General features: G+C 40.9%; 1 protein-coding gene across 9 annotated transcripts in view; it reads left to right on the forward strand.

The window, feature by feature from the left end:
• IHO1 (interactor of HORMAD1 1) overlaps nucleotides 1–15,476 on the forward strand; it is a 78,266-nt gene that overhangs the window by 35,197 nt on the left and 27,593 nt on the right. For all 9 annotated transcript variants that reach the window (XM_061618876.1, XM_061618877.1, XM_061618871.1 and 6 more), the window contains exon 4: nucleotides 13,822–13,979. In XM_061618876.1, coding sequence (XP_061474860.1) covers nucleotides 13,822–13,979 — 158 coding nt within the window. The remainder of the gene's footprint in view (nucleotides 1–13,821; nucleotides 13,980–15,476) is intronic.

A 15,476-nucleotide genomic window follows, 5' to 3' on the forward strand; every position in this document is an offset into this window, starting at 1 on the left:
AGGTGTGTGAGATGTGTGTGAGATGCTAAGCAGTGCTGGAATCCCACTGATCAACTTGTTTGGGAAAGGGGAGGATGGTTGGATTGTCCTCCTTCACTGCCAAATAGCTGACCAGGAGGTGTAGTGGCTTTAGTATTGGACTGGGACCTGGGAGACCAGGGTTCAGTCCAGAGAGACTGGGTGACCTTGGCAATTCACTGCCACTCAGCCTAACCTACCTCACAGGGTTGTTGTGAGGATAAAGTCAGGAGGGGGAGAACCATGTTTGGATGCCACCTTGAGCTCCTTGGAGGAAAGGTGGGATATAAAAGTAATCATAAATAAATAAGGATCCCAGGTTTTTATTGTACTAAATGCACACATTCTGTTAGACTGGCGTGTTTTGTTTATTTTTTTAATAAGTAGCTGATTGTAGTAAACTTTCTGGAATGGTATAAGTGAAGTTGACTGTATATTTTACTACTGTATACCATTCTCTCACATGAAGAATGTTGGTACCTAGGTTCTTATGTTCTTTAAACATGAATTAGACCAGCAATGTTGCTAAGCCTGCAGAAGCCACTAGGTGGCAAAAAACCCAAAACACAACACCTGCCTCTAATGAGTGAAAAGCAGACAAGTAAAAAAATATTGTAGGCTACTAGTATTCCCCCCTTGTCCTCCTTCCCTGCTGCCCTGACTGCTTCCCCCACAATTAGGTGGCATAGAGGTCCTTCCCCCCCCCTTTGTGCCTTTTTTATCCTTTACCTGTATGCCATCTTGCAGGGAAACATCTCCTGAACTGGCTCCTACCATGCCCACCATCTTCACTTGTCCAGAGTGCCATGTGGGCCTAGGCCCACTCTGGGCAAATGAAGATGGCGGGTGTGGCTGGCTCAAGAGGTGCTGCATGGAAGCAGATTGGGCTGGTGAAATAGTGACATAGTGCTTTGCTTTGCCAACCTGATTGGCTTACTGTGAAGGAAATGGCTTCACTTCCTCCACAGCTAATATGGAAACAAATCATTACTTTGCCAGCTGAAACAGCTGTCACACTGTTGCTGTGTGTGTTTGTGTGCTTAATTTAGTTTAAAGCAGCACAACAGCAGCAGAGAGTAACAGCCGATGTTGAAATGCGAGTGTGCCAGCGTGTGTGTGGATTTACCTAAGAAAGCAGGATTTTACCCTGCATCAGCATCACTGAGACTTAGTAAAATAAGAAAAGCTACTTTATTTATAGAAATACATAGTAGATAGAAAGGCAAACCTAGTTCTAAATAACTAACTATGTTGGAGGCATAACACCCAGGTGTAGGAGTTAGCCCCATGGCTAGGAGAGAGAGCAGAGACAAAGGAATGTCTGCTCTCTCCTGGACAGCTGGAGGACAAAGGAGGGGAAAGGGCAGAAGGAGGAGGGGCAGGTAAGCTTCCCTAAAGACATAACAGTCTAGAGACAGAAGGAAGTCAGTCAGAGCATCACAGGTAAAGGTAAACAAGCCTATACATCTGGAGGACCCTAGCTCTATCTCCCTTCTGGAACATAAACAAAAGCACAAAACAGGAGTTGCTCTTGCCCCATTTCCAACACACACTAGCTGAAAAGGAAGCAAAGCCACTTCCTCCACAGCCAGTACTGAAGCAAATGGGGCTGGTGAAGGGGAGTGCTCTGTCTCTGCTTCACCAGACCAATCACTCACCTGGAGGAATTCCACATACTCGCCTGGTTTGGAATTCTGATTACCAATGGCAACTGAGAGAGTGCTTAAAGACAAAACTGGATTAGACAAATTCATGGAGGAGAGGTCTGACAGAGGCTATTCGCCATGATAGTTAAATGGAATCCCCATGATCAGAAACTGTATGCCACTGAACACCAGTTCCTGGGAGAAAAACAGGAAAGGGTATAGTCTTCATGCCCTGCTTATGGGCTTCCTGGAAGAATCAGGGCATGTACACACTGCGTGATAATGTGCATTCAGTGCTTGATGCAGCACCTTTTTGGGGTGCTGTACACACAACATCATCCTCATGTCATCTCTGTCCCCATGCTATTTGTCTGTCTAAATCACATTCTGCTGGAACAGTTCCAATCCATTTTGTGCCAAGAATGTATTTCTCAAGCATTTGTTGTATACTCAGAGAGCACTTTCTCAGGTCATTTCCTATTGGGGCCAACCTACTGACATTGCTGTGCCACCCCCACCCCCCTTACCATGTTTAATTTGTCTATGAATGAAATAAGCAAACTAGGAAGCAGTACAGTAATTTAGCCACCTCTGTATACTGGTGTACAGTATATCCCTGTATATCAGTATATCAACACACCAGTTTCCAGCCCCTCTCTTTTGAAAAACTGAAAAATAAAGTTTTAAAAAAGGTCTGTGGAAGCACTAATTGAGGGGAGGAGAGTTTGAAAACACATCCAACTGTGTGTACAGACAACACAGATGGTAGCTGCTGATCGCTCAAAGGTGTGCACAATTGCAAACTGCTATTTACAAAAGCACACTGTGAAAAAAACAACCCCTGTGCATTTCAAAGGCTACATGTGTACGCAGCCTCAGGTTAACTACCATAAGAGGCAGGACACTGGACTAGATGGAACTTTGGTCTGTTCCAGTAGGCTGTTCTTATGATACAAATTAATGCTGCCCACAACAGTTGGCAAACTAAGTAGTATGATTATCATTATAGTCTATGGCAAAAGGTTGCTTTTTTTTGTCCAATATAAGCAGATGTTTGTAGTATGAAAGTGCAGTCTAAGGAGTACTGCCCCAAGAAAGGCAAATTAGCAAACCCTGAATAAACTGAAAATTTGCACATATTTTCTTATTTTTGCATAATTTGTTCTGTGTCTGCTAGCCTTGGGAAGAGACAAGAAGCTATGGAGATCACTAAGCCCTTTCTCTTCAACCTCCAGAAGTTTTAGAAAGCCCCCTTTCTGGCTTCTGTGAGTTAATTAGACACTGCCCACTCATTTTCAGGTTTATCACTATAGCCAACAAGGTTTGGGTTTTTGTAACTGAAGCTGAGATTCTGTGGCACACACCAAACAGCATAGTTGTACAGAACAATTATAGATGTGTGGAATATACATAAACCTTATAAATGAGTATTGCTGTATGAAAGAGAAACATGTGTCAGCAGCTATGGGCATATAATTTATATTTCATTCCAGGCATAGCTGTTGTTTTGCTGTCTTTAGAGGCTTCCAGATGACTTGCTCATTGAGTATTCATCCTGATTCGTTTGCAGGGAGATTAGGCAACATTGGCAATTTAATTAGTGTTCATTCTGATTTATTAATAGAGAGGCTAGATGACATTGCATCAAAGCAAGTGTTATCTCACACTTTCCAGTACATTTCCCTGCCACTTTCCTTATCGCAAGAAGTCTGATCTTTTGAGGAAGTGGGGTTGCTGCTCTGCTCAACATCTCTCAGTCAACTATAATTGTGCAGCCTGGATTTGCCAGTATGTGACTGAATTCCACCCCAAAATAGGGACAGTCTGGAAGCACCCTTTGTTTCCATACCTGAAGTGGTCTCTGTTCCACTGACCAGTTTGCTCACGTTGTTACTTATCTAGAAAACCTTTCCTCATGTGAAAAGAGCTGTGTTGTAGTCATTAGGTCTGGGGTGGGGAGGGGCCAGGGAGAGAGGAAGGCTTTCCACACGATGAGCCATGCTGGAAATTATTCTGATTAACTTTAAATTTAGCAGTCATCTGTTCAACTGCAGTTGACTCTACTGTGAGGATTTTTCACTGGCTGCAAAAGAAGGAACCAGCCGATGCTCTCCATATCTCTTGTGCTTTTCTGAATAGTATGCCATTTGCAATTAAGGCTGCTGCATACCCACAAGCCTGTTTCTAGTACAAAAATGTGGTTTTTCTCAATATGGAATTGTGCATGCTCATCCTCAACATGCTGCATCTAAATTCTAAATGGTTCTAAATCGTACCATCCACAAAGGTGGGTATTACGCTTACTTGATAGTAGGGATGGAAAGATCTGTCAGTTTCAGTTCTCTCAGTTTCCCATTTTTCCAACAGTAAATTCAGTTCTCTACATTTCTGCAGCAATCTGCAATTTTTTTAAAAAAAACCTCATGAAAATTCGCCACCATTTTAGTACAATGTTTTTCAAATAAGCACATTTTTATAGGCAGTTTAGACACAGGTACATATTTTTGCAAGCAATTTCTCATCACATCATGCCCTTTTGCATGTTATTTTCACTCATATATTTATTTTTATGCACTCCTAATATGTGCATTTTTGTAAATATTGTTTAGTTGGCGAACTGCTTCCCGAAATTCCAATAAATGTGAATTTCAAAGAATGCTTGTGTTTCAGTTCTCATAATGTTTTGGAAAGTGCAAATTTGATAAATTCTGCTTGAAATGTGAACTGAATCAAAATTCTCACCCATCCCTACTTGACAGGTGTTTGAAAACCGTCTACTTGATTAGATTATCCACCCCTTTTCCTCCCTGCACATGCCCCTGGTGAATGAAGAAGGAAGTAGTGATTGCAATGTTGGTATACACCCTCCCACAATGTCATTGGACAGGTGTAAATACACCCCCCATTCCCAGAACCACCCACACCTGTTTTCAAATGGACACATTGTGGAATCATGCAGAATCAATCTGCAATGAGCTTTTATTTATTTATTTATTTATTTATTTTATTATTTGATTTATATCCCACCCTTCATCCCAGCAGGAGCCCAGGGCGGCAAACAAAAGCACTAAAAACACTTTAAAACATCATAAAAACAAACCTTAAAATACATTAAAACAAATCAACTTTAAAAACATTTTTAAAAGCTTTAAAGATATCTTTAAAAAGGGTTAAAAAACATATTGTTTAAAAAAGAATAAAGTTTTTAACAAATATATATTAAAAAGCAATTCCAACAGATGCAGACTGGGATAGGTCTCAACTTAAAAGGCTTGTTGAAAGACGAAAGTCTTCAAAAGGTGCTGAAAAGATAGCAGAGATGGTGCCTGCCTAATATTTAAGGGGAGTGAATTCCACAGGGTAGGTGCCGCCACACTAAAGATCCGTTTCCTATGTTGTGCAGAACGGACCTCCTGATAAGATGGTATCTGCAGGAGGCCCTCACCTGCAGAGCGCAGTGATCGACTGGGTATATAAGGTATAAGACGGTCTTTCAGGTATCCTTTTATTTTTGGAATGAAACCGGTTTCTCAAGAAGTGCTTTTCAGGGTCAGACAATATGCAATAGATCTAGATTTTGTGGGGACTGTGTAAAATTAAAACAAGCAAGTCTCCATCAGTTAGAATAAAATGTTATGTGTGTGTAGCCTCTGTCATCATTTGTTGCTGAAATCCTGCTTTAAACCAGAGCACGTACTTAAGGATCAAAACAAAAAGAATCATAATGTTTGAGATTCAAAAGTACATACTGTGGTCAGTTCTGATGTCCTGATTCTTTTTGCCCCATCTCCACTTTGTATATAGATTTTCTACATCTGCCTCTTTACTTTGTTAAGATGAAAGATACCAATCCATCTAGACAGTCTTTCTGCTTAAATTGAAGATCAAGGGAGTGAGGTTTCCATTTTGTTGTGCAATGGTTTGTTGGGTCAGAAGCAGGTCTTTTGTTGCTGAAATGCATACAACACTTAAGAGTTGGTACACATATACAAAATTTCAGCAATGTGGAAGTGCACTCATCACATTTGCAAAACAGATATGCTGTTCTCAGCTTAAAATGGGGAAGCTGTTTTTCTGATTTGAGAAGGATCTGCATAGCACCAGTTGGTTGGCTGTTGTGTGTCAGGTCACATCTACACTATACATTTCAAGCACTTTTATACCACTTTAACAGTCATAGTTTCCTCCAAAGAATCCTGGGAGCTGTAATTTGTTGAGGGAGCTGACCTCACAGACCCGCAGTTCCCAGCACCCTTGCACACCCTAACAAACTACAGTTTCCAGAATTCACCACCACTGTTAAAGTGGTATAAGTGTGCTTGAAATGTATGGTATGGATGTGTCTTCTGTCACAATGCTTTGTCCTCTCATCTTAGAATAGCTATTTCTGTGCAGTTTAATCCTGATTTCCTTAGCTTGCTGTTTCTCTCTGCTACAGTCCTGTAAGGTATTGATCAGCTTAGTCCTCCTATGTAGGGATGGAAATATCTGTTGATTTTGGTTCTCTCACTTTCTCATTTTTCCAATCTTAAATTCAGTCCTGCAGCAATTTGCATTACAAAAAAAATCCTTATGAAAATGCTTCAGCATTTTAGTGTGATTTTATCCTACTAAACACATTTTTATGGGCAGTTTTTAATGCACACTTGTTTGCAAGCAGTTTCTTACCAATAAGTAAAAACAATTATACTTCTGCAGTCACTGCTGGGGTGTAAGTTCCTTAGAGCAGTGGTTCTCATACTCCCCCCTCAGACCACTTGAAAATTGTTGATGGTCTTAGAGGACCACTTCATGCTTTTTTGGTCTGTGTGGGAGCAGTTGTAATGTCCTATGCTAGATGTTGTGCGATTTTAATGGTATTTTTATTGGTTCTTTTGTTTACAACAAATTAAAAACAACCACCATAGAATAAAAAACATTAAAAATGCAATAAAAACAAAGGTCAATTGTTGGGGGGGGAAGCATCTTCTTAATTGTCTGTATTACGATTTACACTCCATAGAATTCAAACAGTATTACAATAAAATACAATGTAACAAATAAAAGAAACAATAAAATACAATTACAAATAAATATGAATAATTAATGCGGACATGCCACGGACCACCTGAATGAAGCTCATGGACCACTCGTGGTCCATGGGTCACAGGTTGGGAACCCTTGCCTTAGAGCATTTCTTTGGTGCAGGGGCATGGGGCAGTTGGTAACATGTTTGGTAACATTTTGGTGGATGACTCTGTTGCCACACCCCTCCTTCTGTTTGCTCCTCATTTGACCACAACCTAGCCATTCTTTTTCTGGCGGCCAGAGGATTTCCACCAATTGCTGCAAGCTGAAGGCATGTTCCACAGCTCCAGAGCCAGGTGAGGCTCACAAAGGGAGATGCATAGCGCCTTGCAGAGAGAGGAAAAAAATACCACAAGAACCAATCCTTTACTGCTCAAAGCCCTGATTGTAAACAGGGTAGTGGTGATACAATTTGTGGTTAATTTAAATGAGAGATGTGAGGGAACACACCTTTATACCGAATTATTGTTATTAAGATTCATAATCAGACATCATAACAACCTTTACCTCCACAGAGGGTTAATATAAAACACACTTACAGAAGACATGTCAGGCTTTGGGGTGGAGGGTGGGTAGTGGGGTTGCATTGAAGGAAAGCACACAAAGTTAGCTGAGCACAACCTTCCATTTTCCCTATTGTGAAACATGTTGGTAACATTCACTCTTGCACTTGTGTGCATGACCTATGATTTATTTATTTATTTATTTAGAGGTGCACACACAGAGGTACAAAGATACCTACCCAGAATGGGAAAAGGTAGCAGAGGTGGGGTACGAGTAACTGAGGGGAGGGACAAAAAAGCACAAAAACAGCTTGGATACATTCCATCAAATGCCACCTACTGGGGTGGAGGGCAAGTGATAGAATAGCAATAAATATCCATGACAGAAAAAATATAAATGTGTGGACACTTGTATGCCAATCATGCCCTCTGAAAAATTGGATACAAATGATCCATTTGCAACTAAACATAGACAGAATCTTCTATAAAATTAGCATCAAACTTGCAGAATGTTCAATTACACTATCAATTATGCACTGCATGGCAAAGTGGGAAGTCCATATGGAAAGTTATATGCCACAGTAAGCCATTAGAGCTTCGGCTATGGGGCTGTATACAAATGTAATAAATAATAATAATAATAATAATAATTAGTACCATTTTAACAAAAGTAACATCCATCACCACTAGGGATGGGATCCATTAGCTAGTGCCACTTAGAAAGCAATCTGTTGACCTAACAGGCAGTATTGATTTGAGTTCGTTCTTTGTCCAATATCCACTGCTTTTATTGGTCTGATTTTTCCCCTTCCCAAAAATAATATTAATATCAGTATTTTCTTTCAAAATATTGATGTTTTCTTTCAAAATATCAGTATTTTGAAAGGAAATATTGATAAATGAAAGAAAATATCAATATTTTGAAAGACAATATCAATAATTTGAAAGACAATATTAATAAAGGAAAGCAGCTTTGCCGCTGCCGCCTCCTCTGCTGTGACTGAAGCTAGTCAGTTTTCACATTACCAAGCAGAGACTGGCTGTTTTCCTTTGGGAAAGGAAAGGAAGAAAGAAGGTTTCAGTGCTCCTCCTCCTCCTTGGCAAGCCCTGAGTCCTTAACGGGGGCGAGACTTGGCTTGCTTTCTTCCACTTAGAGCTTAGATTATTTGGGTGGAGGAAGGTGGCACAGAGAGAGAGAGAGAGAGAGAGAGCTGTACTATGCTGTGAGTAAAATCAGTAAAAGAACAATACTGTATCTTTGATGGAATATTTGAGGGGGTGGGGAAAACAACTGAAGTTTGGAACAAATAGGATTGTTCCACAACAATGGAGAATATGTGGACCATTGAAAAATTCCAGTGCTAAATCCAAATTCTCGCCCATTCATCACAGTCAATAGGATGTTGTTCTTTTACATCTCATCACTTAACAGTAACACTGTCTCACTTTTCTTGCTATCACCAGTGCAGAGGCGGGTCCCCTAAAGCAAATGCTTTGTTTTCCAGCTGTTCTTTTTCACCTGCTGAACATTCTATCACATTTATTATAATCATTCCTCCATCATGTTTACATATGGAAGGTGTCACAGCTCAGTGACAGAGCACATGCTTTGCATGTTGAAGATTCCAGGTTCATTCTCTGACGTGTCCAATTAGAATCTCAGGTAGTAGGGATGGGAAAGTCTCTGCCTGGAGATCCTGGAGAATTACTGTCAATCTGTAACGTAGTGGTTAGAGGTTTATACTAGGACCCAAGAGATCCAGATTTGAATTCCCATTCAGCCATGAATCTCACTGGATGACATTGGTAGCCTAACCTACCTCTCAGGATTTGTGAGGATAAAAGCACAGGATAGGGAATGCAGTGGCTAGACTGCCGGCAGCATGTGCCCCCTTTGCCAAAACATCTGCACTTGCTACCCATATGCTACTGGGCCAGGTTCACTTTTCTTGTATGCAAAACCCTAAACAACTTGGGTCCAAGATATCTTAAGGCAGGGCCGGCTCCAGGCATGCGGGGGCCCTTGGGCATCAGCTTGCCCTGGCCCTCCGGTGGGTGGGTGGGTGTGCACGCCCCCACGTGCCCCCCATGCCCCCCCACCTGTCTAGTCTTTACCATTGTCCTTAATGAAGATGGTGGCTGCAGTTTCCCTAAGGGGAATGAAGCCTCCAGCGCCATCTTTGTTGATGGCACACATGCGTGCTATGTGCACACATCTCTGCCATCAACTAAGATGGCAGCGGCTTCAGTACCTTAGGGAAGCTGCGGCCGCCATCTTCATTAAGGGCAATGCTAAAAAGCCGGCTGACAGGTAAGTGGGGGGGGGCGCGGATCACGGAAGGGGAGCAGAGGGCCCCTCAGGGGCTCCTGTAGCTCCGGGGCCCTCGGGCCAGTGCCCAACCTGGCCGCCCTTTAGAACCGGCCCTGCCTTAAGGGACTGCTTGAGCCCTTATATCCCAGCTTCATCACTGAGATAATCCTGAGGAGCGCTATTGGTTGTCCCCTGTGTTTTGGGAGCTCAGCTGTTTCCAACTAGATGTCAGGCATTTAGTGTTGCTGGTCCCATACTGTGGAACACTCTTCCAGCAGAGAATCAGCAGGCACCCTCACTGCTAACTTTCAGACATTTAGTTTAATTGTATAATTTTTCCCCAAGATGAGCCAGTCATGATGATTTGGTATTGTTGGATAGTATATGTTTTATTGTATTTATGTAGATATATATTTGTTGTAAATTGCCTTGATACTTTATATGAGTGGGTGGTATATAAATATTTCTGTAAATAAATAATGCATGTATGCCACCCTGTGCTTTGGAGGAAATGTAATAATAATCTGTATAAAATGAGAGTGTAATAATAGGAGCAGACATTTTTTAGTTAGTTGGACCAATTTCCAGAGGCCGTATAAGGCATTTTCATGTGCTTTGTCAGAAGAAATGGTGTGTGAAACAGTTCTCAGACAACATTCCAGCATACATATCTGTATCCATTTAAAACCACTCCATGCTTGCCTTCAAAGCAGTCATTTTGGCATCCTATGAAGATGATTTATAGCAGCGGCTTCACTAACACATTGCTATCTTCTGTCTACCCAGCATAGCTGAGCCATATATAAATTAATTTTATATGTGCTATTGTTTTACACTGTCTTTATATTTATAATTGTTTTAAAATTATTTTTATATATGCACTTGTTTTAACTGTTTGATATATGTTATTATGTGAAACTGTTTTATATATGTTACTCTTTTATATATGTTATTATATTGTAAATAGCTTTGGGATTCCTCATGGAAGCAATTCATAAATGAAATAAATAACAATAATGTGTGTGTGTATTTCCTTCTAATACCTCATCTTTCTGAATTACATAATGTATTGCAACACATGACTACCATTGTTGTTGTTGTTATGTGCCTTCAAGTCAATTATGACCTGCACTGGTTGCCAATATGTTTCCGGGCTAGATTCAAAGTGTTGGTATTAACCTATAAAGCCTTATACGGTGCGGGACCACGATACCTTGCGGAACGCCTCTTCCGATATGAACCGGCCCGTGCACTACGTTCTGCTACGAAGGCCCTCCTCCGGGTTCCAACTCACAGGGAGGCCCGGAGGGTGATGACAAGATCTAGGGCCTTCTCAGTGGTGGCCCCCGAACTATGGAACAGTCTCCCTGAGGAAGTACGCCTGGCGCCGACTCTGCTTTCCTTCCGGCGCCAGGTCAAAACCTTCCTATTCTCTGAAGCATTTTAAGTTACATTGATCTAATTTTAATAATGTTTATTGTATTGTTGATTGTATTTTAATATTATTTTGTTATTCATTGTATTTTTATACTATTTTATGTTCACCGCCCAGAGAGCTATCGCTAGTCGGGCGGTATATAAATTTAATAAATAATAATAATAATAATAATTATGGCAACCCTATGAATCAGCGATCTCCAATAGCATCTGTCATGAACCACCCTGTTCAGATCTTGTAAGTTCAGGTCTGTGGCTTCCTTTATGGAATCAATCCATGTCTTGTTTGGCCTTCCTCTTTTTCTACTCCCTTCTGTTTTCCCCAGCATTATTGTCTTTTCTAGTGAATCATGTCTTCTCATTATGTGTCCAAAGTACAATAACCTTAATTTCATCATTTTAACTTCTAGTGACAGTTCTGGTTTAATTGGTTCTAACACCCAATTATTGGTCTTTTCCCCAGTCCATGGTATGCGTAAAGCTCTCCTCCAACACCACATTTCAAATGAGTTGATTTTTCTCTTATCTGCTTTTTTCACTGTCCAACTTTCACATCCATATATAGAGATCGGGAATACCATGGTCTGAATGATCCTGATTTTAGTGTTCAGTGATACATCTTTGCATTTGAGGACCTTTTCTAGGTCTCTCATAGCTGCCCTCCCCAGTCCTAGCCTTCTTCTGATTTCTTGACTGTTGTCTCCATTTTGGTTAATGCCTGTGCCAAGGTATTGATAATCCTTGACAAGTTCAATGTCCTCATTGTCAACTGTAAAGTTACATAAATCTTCTGTTGTCATTACCTTAGTCTTCTTGATATTCACCTGTAGTCCTGCTTTTGTGCTTTCCTCTTTAACTTTCATCAGCATTTATTTGAAATCATTACTGGTTTCTGCTAGTAGTATTAGTATTAGTAGTAGACTACCGTTAAGCATGTTAAAATTTTTCACATTCTTTCTTCTGAAAGAAATTTCACACACCTGAGAAATATACATAAAACAACAATTTGCCTCTGAAATTTACCCACAGAGAGTCCTGTGTCTCGTAATACTGTAAAAAATAAAGATCTACTCACTAACCCTATAAGAATGTTACTATAAAATAAAATAAATATACCATTATCTCTGAGGCAATATTTTGTCATATATCTGGAAGATCCTAGCTTATATCCAGACTTCCTGTCATAGGTCAGAATAAACTCATTAAATCAATGAGACTAACTTAAATCCCATTCAGTGGGTCTACTCTAAGGATGACTAAGTCTGAATCCAACCCACTTTGTTTCTCATTAATATTGGTAAATTAGATAAAAATATCCACTGCCATTTGTCATTGTGGTTCAAATAAGCCTATTCAAGATGGGCTTACGCTGTATGTTAAAGAGCAGGTGTAGTTTGGGAGTTCTCTTTGGCCCAGCTCTACTACCTCATTTTCAGGTGGCATCTGTGGCTAGGAGATGCTTTTACCTACTCAGGTCCATACAGCAACTGGACCTCCTTCTGGCATATAAGAATTAACACCTTCCTGTTTAGAAAAGCATTCAGCTGAATGGGCTGTTGCTGTGATTTTGTTTATTAGTGTTTCTACTAATATAATAACCTATTTTACCGTTGTTTTTGTACTGTTTTCAAAACTTTGTATGGTATGTCTATAAATTGCCTTGAGATATATGTGGGTAAGTGGTCCCCAAGTTCAGGAAATTGGCAGGTTACTTGTACTTGATGCAGTTGCATTGTCCCTGAAGGAGCAAGTACATAGCTTGGGGAATACCCTTAGATTCATCACTGTTACTGAAAGAGGCACAGGTGTCCTCAGTGACTGCTTTCCCCCCTGCTTCATTGGTACACGAGCTTCAGCCATTTCTGGACAGGGACAGCTTGACCACAGTGGTGCAGGCCTTGGTAATTTCTAGACTATTGCAATGATGCTCTGCATGGGGCTAACCTTGAGGTTGGGTTGGAAACCGCAGCTAGTGCAGAATACTGAGACCCAGCTTTTGGCTAGAACAGCTCTGCATCAGCATATTACACTGGCTGCCAGTGCATTAGGCTAAATTCAAGTATTGCTGTTATAAAGCTCCAAACAGCCTAGGACCAGACTACTTGAAGGACTGCCTTGTCGCTTATATCAGATGATGATCACTTCAATCAATTTGAATATACACTTCAATCATCTGCAGAATCCCTCCTGAGTGCCCCTCAGTCATTTCAGACTTGGCTTCTACACAAACCAAGGGATTTAGAGTAGTGGCGCCCGTACTTTGGAGCATCTGTTCCCACTGAAATCAGGCAGGTATCCAGAATTCTGATATTTTGTGATCTGCTGAAAACATTTCTGTTTTGTCAAGCATTCTTAAGGTAATTAATATGATTAATTATTGGGCATTTGTTATGTATTTTATGATTTTATTATTTTTAATGCTTATATTGTACATTGCATTTTTGAATGAGTTGATGGTTTAGAAATACTCCTATAAAATAAATAAATAAATAAATAAAAGACCATAAATAAAAAACATAGGAAACTGCCCCATACAAAGTATCCCTACCTGTAGATGCCAGGGATTGAGTCTGGGTCCTTCTGCATGCAAAGCTACAGGTGGCTCTTGCATTGTTTTATTGAATTGTATGTGTTTTAACATGCTGTGTGGCTCCTATGAGATCTTTTTGGCTGAACAGCAGAGTAAATTCTTTTGAACAAATGCACTGCACTGAACAAAAGAGGGAGTGCTTACTAGTAAAAGTATAATTGCTAGAGTTTGGATGCCACTTTATCTGTCTTTATCCGTAAGTGCATGTTACATATTAACACGTTTTGCCTCTTTTTCTCTCAAAAACAGAATGAGCCCAGTATTTTTGCCAAATACCAGTCTAAACCACAGCTCTTTGGAGGTGATGGAAAGGAAAAAGGATCACTTAATTTTCCAGCTGGAGGATTCAAAGGTGTCTTGGAGCAATTTGAAGAGAATAAGAAAAAGATCAAGGAAAAACATGATAAGTATGCAAACAGCTGTGAAATGAGTTGACTCTCTTCTATTGAGAACAGTTGTATATAAGTAATACAAGAATTCCACGCCCACCCCTCCATAAATAACATTTTACTTTGGCTAAGAAATTGTTTAGTAGAGGGGTCTCACCCTCACACTGACAGCTCCTGTTCTGTTAATGCATCTTCATCACCCCCCGCAGGAGATGATGTTGCCCACCTGGTGTGTTCTGGGCAGGAAGCCAGGAGGGATCACAGACTGGTGCTGATGTGGCTCAGTCTCCTGCCTGCCCTGGGAGCCAAACTGATGGATTCCTAGGGGGATAGGGCCAGGGGAAGGCCTTAAAGAGCACCCCCTGGCTACAGTAGCCCACTTCTGCTTCCTGGCATCTGAACTGGTGCTTCCAGATTGCTGCTGTTTTCAAGTGGGATTCAGTCACATAATAGCAAATTCAGGTTACAGCTGATTGGGAGGTCTTGTGCAATTAACTTGCTTCCCCAAAAGATTGGACATTTTGCGATAAGGAAAGTGATAGGAAAATGCATTGAAAAGTGTGGGATACTACTTGCTTGATCCAACATTGTCTAACCTCTTAGCAGTGTTCACTAAACAGCCAACTTGGTCTAACCTCCCTGCAAACAAATGCTCAATAAATAGGCTATCTGGAATCACCTTTAGTGGAATAGGCTTTTCCCTGGCAAAAGGATAGTAGTGGTATAGGCTACCGCTTTCTGTGTTTCTGCTGCTGGAGGATTTGATCCCTTGTCTGCAGTGAGCCCTGTGGCTCCTCTGGATAATTGTTCATACATATGCACTGTGATAGCCATTGTGGGTTGCCCTAATCTGCTGCATGGGCTAGGAGGGATCTGTGTAAGTATCAACACAGTTGCCATATGACTTTTGGAAACTGGATGCAATAATTCAGTGCATCCAGTGCCTCTAGAAAAAATATCTTGTGGACATGCCGTGAAATGATGGAAACATAAGGGCATAATGAGAGCCTGCCTGATCAGGCCAGTGGCCCATCTAGTCCAGCATCCTGTTCTCACAGTTGCCAACCAGATGCCCATTGGAAGCACATACCCAAGACCTGAGCACAAGAGCACTCTCTCCACTTGTTATTCCCAGCAACTGGGATTCAGAGGCATACTGCCTCAGATAGTGGAGGTAGAAAGGTGCTAAGGGTTATCTGTTCCAAGGTGTAGTGATGGCAAAGCACCATGTAGGTACTAATGTGCATTAGTCTAAACAGAGTATTGGCTATATAGTGGATCCTCTCAAGGGAGATATGAATGTATAGTGTTTGCCTGAGCCTGATAGGCATTAACTTTCCATATGCTCTTTGTCAGGAGAGGAATGTGTCTTGTCAAATTCCATATGAATGAATTTCACTGAAGAAAAAATATTTTAAAAGGTCAAGGAAGTGTTGTGGCACTGCTACACCAGCATCTGGATTTTGATTAAAACTAGAACATCATTAGAATGACTGTAGTGTGGGACAGTGTGGG

Source organism: Rhineura floridana, chromosome 3, assembly GCF_030035675.1.
Source record: "Rhineura floridana isolate rRhiFlo1 chromosome 3, rRhiFlo1.hap2, whole genome shotgun sequence".
NCBI lineage: Eukaryota > Metazoa > Chordata > Lepidosauria > Squamata > Rhineuridae > Rhineura > Rhineura floridana.